A 13,564-nucleotide genomic window follows, 5' to 3' on the forward strand; every position below is an offset into this window, starting at 1 on the left:
TTTCACATTTTCTTTTCTGTGTTTGTTTCACATTTTCTTTCTGTGTTTGTTTTTCTTTTCTTTTTTTTTTAATTCTTTTCTTTACCTCTTACATTAATAAAAAAAAGTATCCTTTCATGCAAGTTACTGTGATTCTCCTGACTAGAACATTCGAAAAAAAAAATCATTGAACATCAGAAAGAAAAAGAACGAACACAAACTGTTTCTATGCCTGAAGATGATATTGTCGAAACTTAAATTTTAAATAGATATTTACAAAGTGGGAATGATAAAATTGTCGCCCTAGAAAAGACAGGATTCCATTTGTTTGATGACAATCGGGTTTTCTTTTTTTGTTGTTGCAAATCATCTACAAGTTGACCAATTGGCCAAGAGCGATACGAGCCTTCTATCATATTTGAAAATGACACCGTGTTCAATGAGTGAGATTAGAGATGCACTACTATACAACTCCTGCTCTCTACCGATCCAAGTTATGACAACAGGACCATTGCCAGCACCCTCAAAATGCATCGCTGGATTGCCACAAATAACAGACGTGCCCAGGATGATGAAAACAAAGTTTATAGCCACGGTTATGGTCTTTGGTTTCAAGTCAGTGCCACATCATACCACCTCACATCTTTTGAAGTTGACTTGAAAGTCAACACCAAAGTGTACCTGGATATGTTGAAGAGTGTGGTGATTCCCTGGTGCAATCAGGTGGCCACTGGCAGACCCTGGATGTGGCAGCAGGACTCTGTGCCAGCTCACAAGTTTAGAGACCCAGGCTTCAGAAGGAGTGCTATGACTTTGTACTCTTCTCTCGCTGGTCCTCCTCCTTCTCCGACCTGAACCCTGTTGGACTACTTTGTTGGATCATACATTGAGAACATCACCAACATGACCTCCCACAACACCAAAGTCAGCCTGATTGCTGCCATCCACCAAGTATTTGCCAAACTCCCATCGGCACTTGTGGAAAAGACATGCTCCCAGGTCCGAACCTGTATCGCAATGATGATTGAGGCTGAAGGCGGCTACATTGAATGTCAGCTCTTCTACATAATCAAGTTACCTGAATTGATTTTTTTCAATAAGTTTTAAAATAAAGTTAGTGTTTTCTTTAGTGCAACAAATTTATCGTTCCACCCTGCATTTAATTTTGCATTTTAACAAGGCTTGTATTGAGGAAAAAAAAAAAATCTTAATACTAAATATTTTTTTTTTTTTTTTTTTTTTTCTAGGTTGGAAAGAAGACCCCAAAGCACAGTATGCTCTGGCTGTTACCATTAATTACAGCAGTTTGGATCCTGGGGTCCTTCCTCATCACGTAAGTACAGTCTTATTCTCTTGTTGCCAACACTATAATGGTAATGTTGCTGCTTTATTAAATGAGACAAACTTCTGCCTCAGAATTGTCTAGTTTTTCATTAGTAATGCCTGCCAAACATTAAAATACTTTGGATATTTCAAGATTTTAAGGTAGTCCTATTAAAATGATCATGTTTCAGAAACCAAATCATTTTAAGGTAGTCCTATTAAAATAGTCATGTTTCAGAAACCAAATCATTTTAAGTCCTCAAAATACCACCATTTTGTTTGGAAATAAGTAGCCTTTCAGATGCTTTAATAAATAATCTGATATATTTTAAGAATATTTAGTAAATTAATGATAAAAATGTTAATGCTATGAAACGGCCATCTTTATTTTAACCCCATGGTGCTTAGAAGCTTGGTATGAATCCCCTATAAGGAATTCTGTCATGAAATCTGGAAAACAATCAGAAAAACATAACTCTCACTTATTGCCGGGGTATGAAATAAACTGGTTCATTCATTCTGCTGTTGTCTTAAACATAAAATGTCAACATGCGCTTTAAACATTGTTTTCTAAATAAAGCAAAAATTGTTGGGGTTTGTTTGACTTGAAGCTGAACGTCAAAAAACGACATTATTTTTGCGCAAACCTAATAGTTTTCATACCTCGAGTAATAAATGTTTTTATTATTTTAAAATTGCATTTGTTGATTTCTCTTTCAGTACCATCTGTTTTTAATTTGGTTTTCCCCTTCCCTCACCACCACAAAAAAATTTTAATCTGTTTTCAGTGAAAGTAAACAATTTAACTAGTAGCGCTCATAATAACTTAGTTAGCAGCTGCAGCCACTGTCGGCTTTAAGCGCTGAAGTTCTCCTCGTTGGTTGCAGCTATTCATTAACTTGCAGGTTTTTACTCTGGACACCAACAAAATTTGGGAAAGTTTGGCTAAGAACACATAATGAAATTATGTAGAATCAACATTGCTTTCATTTGTAGGGAAAACTGTAATGATTGTAAAAATGACTTGCCTTAGAAATGTCCATGTATCTGCGGGTTTTGTATAATCTAGTTACTTAACAATAGAAAAACAAAATGGCGACCTGCAATTGATTTTATAATCAAGTGAAGGTAATATGAATTCTTGCCATTTGTATACAGATTATATTGTCTTGGGCTGTATCAAAGTAAGCTGCGTAAAGAAGGCCGGCTGCACTTCACCTTTTCTGTTCTCGGTCAGTGGAGGAGAAACCCTTCGTGACTGAAACAATTTTTATTTTTGTTCCTATCCAGAGTGCCCCCTTTTTTGGGAAGCTGGATTTTTTCCCACATTAAAAACTGACCTTGTGTCTAACACTGTCCTCGTGGGGAGGCAAGTAAATAGGAACATTGAGGTGCAACAGATTATTTTCCTGAATCAACACTGAAAGGCCAAAGGAGACAAAGAAAACTACATCACTCCATTAATTTGCGATTTTCCCGCCTGATACGTCTTTGCTGGCTTTTACTGATTTTCAAAATCGTGAATTTTCATCCAAATTTTTATTCTCTCAACATTGCTAAACTACCATCGTCAACGGATGAAGAATTCACCAAACTTTAGTATATTCAGCCTCACCAATAAGTTAGAGCTGATATGCTGCTTCTGATTTGACTCAACATGCACATCTGATCATTGCTCTGTTATTATACTGAAGGCGAGTAAATAACTTTGTAGAAGTCCAGTACAATATAGCATTCACATACAATATAGCATTCACATACAATATAGCATTCACATACAATATAGCATTCACATACAATACAGCATTCACATACAATATAGCATTCACATACAATACAGCATTCACATACAATACAGCATTCACATACAATACAGCATTCACATACAATACAGCATTCACATACAATACAGCATTCACATACAATACAGCATTCACATACAATACAGCATTCACATACAATACAGCATTCACATACAATACAGCATTCACATACAATATAGCATCACAGTATATTCAGGCTCACTAATTGGGTCAGAGTTGATATGCTGGGTCTGATCTGTCTGACTTAACATTGCATCCCCTTCTAATCATTTATACTGAAGACTGACGGTTAAGAACTGGGTCAGAACTCTGTAAGGATATAATAAAAAGATATTAATGTGAGAGAAGAAAAATGAAGAATTTCAAACAAGTTTAGTGTGTGAAAAATGGATAAATATAGTAAAAGTTACTTCAATTTCAACATGTGATCACTCATTTATTGGGTTATTTTGCTAAAATTTAAATGTAAACTGTAAACCTGCATTAGGTTGCATGTTTTGGTGGTGCATATTAATGCCAGGTGTATATTAATGCCAGGTGCATATTAATGCCAGGTGTATATCATTGGCAAATCATGCAGAGACCAATCGATTTTGAGAAAAGTAATGCTCAAAATTATCTGCAGATAAACCCGTTTGAATGCCTAGCAATTATCTTCAGTGGATACATGAAGTAGTCAGGTTTATCCAAGGGCTGCTAAGCAGTTGGGCCGATGTGCCTCTCTTGGCAAAGTGAACCCTTGAGACTCTTAGCTGAAGAACAATGTTAATGAGACTTATGCGTGTTTCGGTTTCGTTTTGCAAGTTTGTTATTTGACTTAGGAAAATGAGTATTGCTTGGAATCTCAAAAATAATTGAATTAACTGGACATTATATTTGTGTTTAAACTGGATTTGTGGTTTTTGTTCAGTGGGGAAAATCCGTGGTTGCAGCACTAAATCAAACAATTTTTCACTCGACAAAATGAGTGGGACGATCATGGCCTGTGCAGTGGGTGCACATATGCCTGTTCATAAAACAAAATTTCATCTTTTGTCTTCATAAACGTGCAATTCTTTGTCTTGTGTTCAGTTTCTTTCCTGATTACTTCAAGTTAAGTTATTACTTTTGGTGACAAGCAATTTCTTTTTAATGTTGGTCTTTTTCAACTTAATTCGCTCAATTTGGTGTGTTCTTCTATGCATATACAAACGATCTTTTAAAGAAAAAGAACTACTCGAGTTTTGAGATGTCTTTCGGCAAAACAAATGTTGCAAGTTCGTGTGCTACAAGTTTATGCAGGTTACATTGTATCAAATGTTTTTGTTTGTGAATTATCTTTGTAATACTAACAGTCCGTTTTGCCTGACCGTCTCTGGAGAGTTTTTTTTTCTTCCCATTTTTAAGGGTAGCTTTGAGAGAATGCCACTCTTCAGTTCTCTGGCAGTTTGAACAATATATTCTAACACCTTGAAGAATTTGGAACATTATTTACTCAGGAGTCAAAACTTTAATTTCTCCTTCATCAGATGGTCCTTGATATGACCTTAAACTATATCCAGTGGTGAAGCCCAGCTTGTGGGCTTTTGTGAGTGTGGAGCTATCCTTTAATTACCATTGCTCCCAGGTCCACTCTGACCCGGAGTGGTAGTACCTATTAGGGTCCCAACTATGGGTTAAATAGAAACCGACTTGAAAAAAACAAATATATTCTATTTAAAAAATTTTCTTCAAAATCACTGGATTCGGCATTAAATAACCTGAAGTGTTGATGTGCCGTAAAACAACCAACCATTCTTTCATCAGATCATGCAGTCGATTCAATTCTAACGATTTTTCTTTGATTTCTTTTTCAGTATGCACCAATTCTGACACTGTCAATTTTTCAGTGTCGACTTTGTATATAGTCAACAGGTCACTTTTGTGTACTCCAATCACTTGTCCTAATTTTCTTTTAGCACTAGGAACGCAACTATGAGGAACACACTGTAAAACAGGAGAAACGTCCATGGATTTTTTATGTATAATCAATTTTTTTTTTTTAAGAGGGGATCAAAAGTTAACAGGTGTAAGTTGCGTCCATCTTGTCTGCATCATCAATTTCTTCACAACAGCGACCTCTTTTAGATTTTTAGCTACCTCTAAGAGTTTACCAATGCTGATGGATGGGCAAATTTTAAAGGTCACATGTCTTAAACTGAAAAATATTCAAGAAAATATAATTATAAAAATGTTGCCTGTGCTACATCTTGCACGATTTATGCAAAACGAAAAATGCTCTAAAGACGCCGCTACCTGGAGTTATATGCTCCAATTTTCAGGATTTGCTAGCGTTTTTGGTATCCATTTATAATGCAAGTTACAATAAAATTATTATACAGCGTTTGCCTGCTTCCCAGCTGACTACAACTTGGTTGTCTTCAAGTCAAACATAAACAAATTCTTGATGAACCGCCCCCTTAAGTAATCCAATCTACCAAATTTCCATTAATGATGACTACTACGATATTGTCCTATTGATTACTGTACACTCAATAACCCTTACCCTCGAGTGGCCTCAGCGCCTTGATAAGTAGTGACCCCTATGAAAAAAAAAATCCAATTATCTGTTTTATCATAGTCATACTCTGTTGTTGTTTTTTTTTATGGATTTACTATTAAAAGAACTAGCAATCTCTGTGACTCAATTAGTGAGCCTGAATATACTGTGATGCTGTACTCGAGTGAGTGCTGGGCTTCCACAAAGTCCTCACTTGCCCACCTTCAGCATAATGACAAAGCAATGATCAGAAGTGTATGCAATGTCGAGTCAGATCAGGTCAGCTCTGTAACCCTATTGGTGAGGCTGTGGAATAAGTCCTATTACGAAGATTCAATGCATTACCTGTTGAAATGAATCTCATGAACAAAATTGTCATTTTTCTACTTTTTTCAAGGAGTAATGGGATTTACTCAATGTTTAATATTTGTTTCCATTATGATTAATTTTCATTTAACACAAGATGACATTACATTTGTAAAGATTTTTGGATTGTTCAAAGCCACATTTTTAGTTATACACCATGAAAATTGGCCACTGAACCAATAATACACAACACAGCAAATTTTCTAATTTCTAAGATTTGGTGACTAATGATGTAACAAAAAATAATTTTGTATTATTGTTTGTTTTGAAAATGTGTGTCCACATGAATTTTTTTAGATATAATGAAAATCAAATTGTAGTTTAGCACTAGATAGTGATGATAGTCTTTTCACCCTTTTTTTTTTTTTTTTTTTTTAAATGGAAGAAAAATAATCACAAAGTTTGAGAAACCAATGACCATAATATAAAGATAAAATAATATTGTAGATACTTAGTCGAGTCATGCTGAAATTTCAATTTAGAATTCTTTTATGGAGGAGGGCGATTTTTTAGATAATGATTGATAATTTGGATCAACCTTTTTTTTTTTTTTTTTCAACCTGCATTTTTAGTTATCCATTGAAAACCAGCTTAGTTTAGTTTTGCAAAAAATTGTTAAATATAGTAAGATTCCCGTCTATTTCAACTCATTTAGGTTTTAAAGAACTATTTTAATAAAATTTTATTTGTAAATAAAATTTTATCTTTTCTTCTGTGACATTCTTTTTGATAATGCTTTAAAAAATAAATATCAAAAATATTTGTTTACATCCAAGTAAAAATGAGGCGATTTTCTAAGAAACAAGATTTCCAAGGTGGAGACACTAAGTTAACCGTATTATCGTTTAAAAAAAAAACAAATATATATACTAGCATGGGTGCCCGGCGTTGTCCGGGTGTTTGGAGGTGTATGCTGAGCAAAAAAAAACAAAACAAAAGGGTCAATTTTTTTAACTTTGACCCCTATTATGACCCCTTAAAATTTATTGTTTTGGGCTCTAATCATGTTAAGTTAGATCCATTTATAATAAACCTATATCTAAAATTTCAAGTATTTAGACCTAAAATTGTCGGAGGACTTTGGTAGAGTTGTCAAAGGTCAAATCGTTGAACTTTGACCCCTTAATCGTCAAATTTCTGGCTGAAAACCGATCACCTGGATTTTCCCAAATCTCAGTATTCTGTATATCAAATTTCGAGTCTGTAGACTTAAAATTGACAGTTATTGCGTAGGGAAATGTACACACCCAAATACAGACAGATACACAAACAGGTTCACTTATATATATATATATATATATATATATATATATATATATATATATACTAGCATGGGTGCCCGGCGTTGTCCGGGTGTTTGGAGGTGTATGCTGAGCAAAAAAAAAACAAAACAAAAGGGTCAATTTTTTAACTTTGACCCCTTAAAATTTATTGTTTTGGGCTCAAATCGAGTTATTTAGTAAGATCCATGTCCAAGATACCTATATCTAAAATTTCAAGTGTGTAGACCCCAAATTGTTGGAGTTTGGTAGAGTTCTCAAAGGTCAAATCGTTGAACTTTGACCCCTTAACAGCCAAATTTCTGGCCGAAAACTGATCATAGATTTTTCCAAATGAAAATGTACACACACACACACACACTTTCACTTTATATATATATATATATATATATATATATATATATATATATATTTTTAAAGGACTTTTCAATTGTTTAAAACCTGCATTTCTAGATATACACTATGAGAAACCAATGATTATAAGATAAAATTGGTTGACATGCTGAAATTTAAATTTTAGATTTGTGGGTGGGGGTAGAAGAGGATTGATTATTTGAATAATTCTTGTCCATTTGGCTAACTACAAATAAATATCGCAAATCCATTTTATTTTCATTCTCATGGTGAGAAAGGTAACATTAGGGTAGGAAAATGGGATGAAGGAGCCAGCACCCCTGAGGATAAGCAAAAAATGCCTGGGCAGCTCCACCTGCATTCACTGGTAGATGTACTTGAGGTGATTAGCAATAAACTAATCCCTTCTCAAAGATCCTGGGAAGGTTGAATGCTCCGCAATAGTTAAATCTAAATTACACTCGATCATCCATTTAATCAGATATCCCAAACAAAATTCTCTTCTGAATTTTAACAGACCCATTTAAAATGAATTCTCTTTTGAATTTTAACAAACCCATTTAAAATGAATTCTCTTCTGAATTTTAACAAACCCATTTAAAATGAATTCTCTTCTGAATTTTAACAAACCCATTTAAAATGAATTCTCTTCTGAATTTTAACAAACCCATTTAAAATGAATTCTCTTCTGAATTTTAACAGACCCATTTAAAATGAATTCTCTTCTGAATTTTAACAGACCCATTTAAAATGAATTCTCTTCTGAATTTTAACAGACCCATTTAAAATGAATTCTCTTCTGAATTTTAACAGACCCATTTAAAATGAATTCTCTTCTGAATTTTAACAGACCCATTTAAAATGAATTCTCTTCTGAATTTTAACAGACCCATTTAAAATGAATTCTCTTCTGAATTTTAACAGACCCATTTAAAATGAATTCTCTTCTGAATTTTAACAGACCCATTTAAAATGAATTCTCTTCTGAATTTTAACAGACCCATTTAAAATGAATTCTCTTCTGAATTTTAACAGACCCATTTAAAATGAATTCTCTTCTGAATTTTAACAGACCCATTTAAAATGAATTCTCTTCTGAATTTTAACAGACCCATTTAAAATGAATTCTCTTCTGAATTTTAACAGACCCATTTAAAATTAATTTCCAGAAAGTTTGATTCCATGTAAATTACCTTCCTTTATTCAACCTCTTCTATAGTTTTTAGCATACTTTTTCTTGTCAGCCATTTTGAAATACAAAGACACAAATTATCCCTTTGTTTTCAGTTTAAAAACAGGAAACAATATTGAAGTTGATGAAATAGTGATGATACATAGACATGTCAAAACTACTATCCAGCCTTATTTAGCATGCATCGCACAAACTGATACAATGCACAACACTTTCAGTTTGAGACATATACGGTTATTGCCTCTTATTTCCAGCAGTTGCATGTTTCAGCCATAGGTGGCGATATCAACTTCCTCCACCGTCTTTCTCTCTTTTCTCTGTGGCACATAAGTCATGTGCTCGGTCTGGTTTACACACACAAACCGACTCAGTAACGAAACAAATTGCTGGCATAGTGATACAGCCTTACAGATGTAAGCTAAACTTTGCAAAAATCATGAACGAACAAACGAACTCTACAATCTTGAAATCAACTTTGTAACCACAGTAAACAAAATAGCAATACACATGGACAATAAAACGCTTTGGATAATCATAGATTTCAAGGGCTTCTGCTAAAATAATATTTTATAAATCAAAGCACGTAAAGTCCTCAAAATACCAATTTTTTTGTTCGAAAACGAATATACTTTCAAATTAATTAATAAATAATAATGTACATTATATATTTTTAGAGTTTTGAGCAAATGAAGTGATAAAAATCCAAACATAAAATGGTTTTGTAAAGACCCCCCCCCCCATGATTTGTAAATGCTTGTCCTGTTTGCATTAAGAATTTTGTCATGAAATTTGGAAACTAACAAGATATGTCACTTTTAATAGTTTGGGGTATCCGAAATATTTTTGACCACACATTTTTTTTTTTTTTTTTTTTTTTTTTTTTTTTTTTTTTTTTTGTGTTGAAAAAAAAAAAAAAAAAGACATGAGTGTTGAAAATTTTGAAAAATTTTTCTTTAGACACTCACTGTTAAATGAAACCATCTTTTTATTGTTTTTATCCATTAAAAGTATAATTGTATGCTGTTTTCTCTTGTGGTAGTTTTAAGTTTGACTGTAGACTGTCTTGTAGTATTAGTAATAGCAGCAGCAATAGCCTGGCTGTAAACACATTTTTTTTTTCGGATCGAATTTTTTTCAAATTGAAAATCTTATAAAAAAATTTTCTTACATGTTTAGAACTATTATCAACCATATAATCTATATATATATATATATATATATATATATATATATATATATATAAAAGCGAAAATGTATGTATGTATGTTTGTGTATCTACTAAAAACTTTCGACAGGCTCGACAAAAATTCACAAACTCTGTATTACGTCGAAGCTCCATCCTTTGCTTGAAAAATATCGAAAAATTGGCTAAAAACATGAACTTTTTCACCCCGAAATCGACAATTTTCGACAGGGGGGGGGGGTCAACAAAAACGGTCCTCGTGACAATGATAGATTCTACGCATGCGTCAGATGACGTCGTGACCTGATTTACTTTAAATAGTTGAAAAACCGATAAATTTCATGAACGTCGCCTTAGTTCAGTTGGTTAAGGCCTTGGTTCATTATCTAAACGTTTTGGGTTCGAATCGTTGTGAGATTTTTCGATTTTTTAAAAATTTTAATATCGAAACAGGCTTATTTAAGCCATTTTTCACGTGTTCGTTTTTCTGTTTTCATCGTTCGTTTGCCTTACATTAGTTTTTTTGTGTTTTTTTTTCCTCGCTTAAGTGTTAACGTTGTTTTCCTTTTTTACTTCGCCTATAACAAACAAACCTACGTCATCGTCGTAATGTTTGACAACTTCCGGCCGCGCACCTGTCAATTTGGTTCTTAAATAAATTCAAACATCTTTCACTAACTCATTCTGGCTGGCCGATTTTATTTTCAAACTTCACCTCAGGTTCGACCCCCCCCCCGGGTTCTTTTTTATTTAACACCACACATACCTCCAAACACCCGGGCATCACCGGGTACCCCACGCTAGTCTATTATATAAATCTTACCTGCCTGTTTGTATGTATGTCTCGCTAAAACTTTAGACACATGTGATCAACACTGGCAAAATTGGTATCATTTGAAAGCTTAGTCTCTCAGCTGACAAATATCCAAAAATTGCCTAAAAGCATAAATTCTTTCACCCTAAACTAGGCAGTTTTTTCCAAGGAGGGGTCACTTTTTTAGTTGACATTTTTGCAAAGTCATCATACTCCTTGCAATGACTAAACTTAACTTGAAAGGCGGCAACAAAACCGTTTGCTCTTTTTTTTCACTTCCTTTTCCTCTTAGCGCTACAGGTTCAAGGCTGCCTTCCTGCTTACTTTTTTGCACTCGCACAGATACTCACTGCTATTTACATTTTATTTAGGAGGTTGATTAATTTTTTTTTTTTTTTTTTTATTTTTTTTTTTATTAGGGTTCTATTGATCAATACCCTTACCATAAAACGTCTCCACACCCGTGCAATGCCGAATACCTCCACTAGTCTACAATAATACCAAAGAAGTGTTCCAATATATTCATTTTTAAATAGTCCTAGATTTAGATTTCAGTTTTTTGTACATAAAATGCGTTACAATTCAGCTTTGAGTTCTCTTTTTTTTTCTTTTTTTTTTTTTCTGTTAATGGCAGCATATTTTGAGCATTTACTGCAGATTATTTGGAAACCATTAATTTCTGGAAATTTTCAGTAGCATATTCTGATTCTTTGCACAAAAATACATTTATACGGCAAATTTCATTGCTTAACCTTGTCTTTTAACAAAGATATGACATTTTTCATGAAAAAGTAGTGTAAAAAATGTGACAAAACGCATATGGTCGTAAAGAGGGGAAAAAATATCCAAACGTGGAAGGCACAAAAATAGTCAGAACTTATTTTTAATCAGATTTTTAATATATAAAAAGGTTTTTTCTTAGCTCAAGTTCTTTCTATGTATTCCATTATTGAAATATTTGAAGCCATTTCAATTTTTTCATATGTATTGCTAAACAAAATATGTTAATCTCAGTCCACACATAATCGCAGATCAGTAAATGCACACACACGATCTTATACCTTTTCCACCAAAAAGTACTGTACATATAAAAAGTAAAATGTATAAATATTATTTGTTTTAAATGAAGTCTACAGTTGTACAGAAATAAACTCTGTATCAAATTTTATTAAATTATGTTGTCAGACATGCAATGCTACCACGACAGATTAAATGCAATGTTGTTGAGATAGAAAGGATGAGGAAGGAGAGAACCATTCACATATCAATTGGAATCTGGATGATTGATTAGAATTTGCATCGACTATTGCAGAACATCATGAGAAATCGGAATCCATAATTCACACTAGCAACAAAAAAATTAACTTATTTTTTTTCTCTTTTCAGGTATGCTATTGCTGTGGCGAATGGTCGGGTTGAGCCAGATTTTCCCTACATCAGGTAAGATGTATTATCAGTTTATTGATTTTCATTGGAGCTATCCAAATGTTATATAGCACTTTCACAAGATAAATATTGGTGTGAAAATTATGTTTAGAACAGTATTTTTCACATAAGGTTAAAGTAGTGGAAAATTCCACTGAAAGTGAAAAGTTTAGAATTAGGGTTAAGTGTCAGAATATTGCATCATAAAACAGCAAGCCAGCAACACATGGCTAAGCTGCAAAATTCTTTCTGGACCACACGTGAGCAATCGAGAGTAGTTGTATTTTGGGAGAACAGCTTCCATTATCCTATGTTAGGAAAACTGTTTAATTGGTGTTTAGTATAATCACAGCACTTCTATTTCATTTGTTTCATTGCCAAAATCATTATTTGATATGAAAGTTGGGTGATTTCCAAAAATGGCTAACAAAGCAAAAAAGATGTAAAACAAAAAAACACAACAACAAATAATTGTTACCAAAGGCAAGCTAAGTTACTTTTCTACTTACTTGAATAAGTTTTTGTGTTAACTTATTTTAAAGTGTTGTTTTTCTACTTAAAAAATATTAGTTTAAAGCTTTTTGTATTAGAACGAACAACCAAATCTTGGTCAAATTCGAGCCATAGTTGAGCCTTGATAAGCGCTCTAAAATTAAACAAAATACTAGTAATACTAGTCATTTGTGCACAATAGTGACATTTAGTGGATTTGTTTCTATCAATATTTTTTTATTTTTTTTCCATTTTTTTTTTTTTTTTTTTTTATTCTGGAAAATCACTGAAAGTTGTTTGAATATCTTTCTGGATAGCGGATGGAAGAGAATTATCTTCACAGTTCATCTCGAGTTTATCCATCACTATATCATGATTTAAAACCGTAAGAAGTCTCAAACCAATTGAGCTTGTCAGGATATTTCACCATTAAACAGGAAGTCTGAAACTCATAGTGGATAAAATGAAAAATTCTTTGTTCTTTCTGGACCACATGAGAGTGCAGTTGTGCTTTGGGAGAGCTGCTCCCCTTACCTTATGGAGGGGGATGATGTGTTGTGGCTCTTCTGTATGTATGTATATATATATATATATATATATATATATACTGGAAAATCAAAACCTTAAAAGCCTTGTTGAACCTTCAAATAATTTTTTAATTACAATTATTTACGATAACTTCTATTACTTAACACAATACATGACACGACTACAATGGAAAGAGAAGAGGCGGGTATGCCATTGGAAGTACTTGTCCTACCAGATGAGGCTGTTTGAAGATACCGGATCTTTACCTAAAATGCACCAAACGTTGA

The 13,564-nt window shown here is 33.3% G+C and overlaps 1 protein-coding gene across 9 annotated transcripts in view; it reads left to right on the forward strand.

Annotated features, from left to right (window-relative positions):
- LOC145292888 (DNA damage-regulated autophagy modulator protein 2-like) overlaps positions 1-13,564 on the forward strand; it is a 541,025-nt gene that overhangs the window by 499,593 nt on the left and 27,868 nt on the right. For all 9 annotated transcript variants that reach the window (XM_080139018.1, XM_080139015.1, XM_080139021.1 and 6 more), the window contains 2 exons: positions 1,227-1,312; positions 12,219-12,272. In XM_080139018.1, coding sequence (XP_079995144.1) covers positions 1,227-1,312; positions 12,219-12,272 — 140 coding nt within the window. The remainder of the gene's footprint in view (positions 1-1,226; positions 1,313-12,218; positions 12,273-13,564) is intronic.

The sequence above is a fragment of the Euprymna scolopes genome, chromosome 14 (genome assembly GCF_053919585.1).
Source record: "Euprymna scolopes isolate OS-2025 chromosome 14, ASM5391958v1, whole genome shotgun sequence".
Taxonomy (NCBI): Eukaryota; Metazoa; Mollusca; class Cephalopoda; order Sepiida; family Sepiolidae; genus Euprymna; species Euprymna scolopes.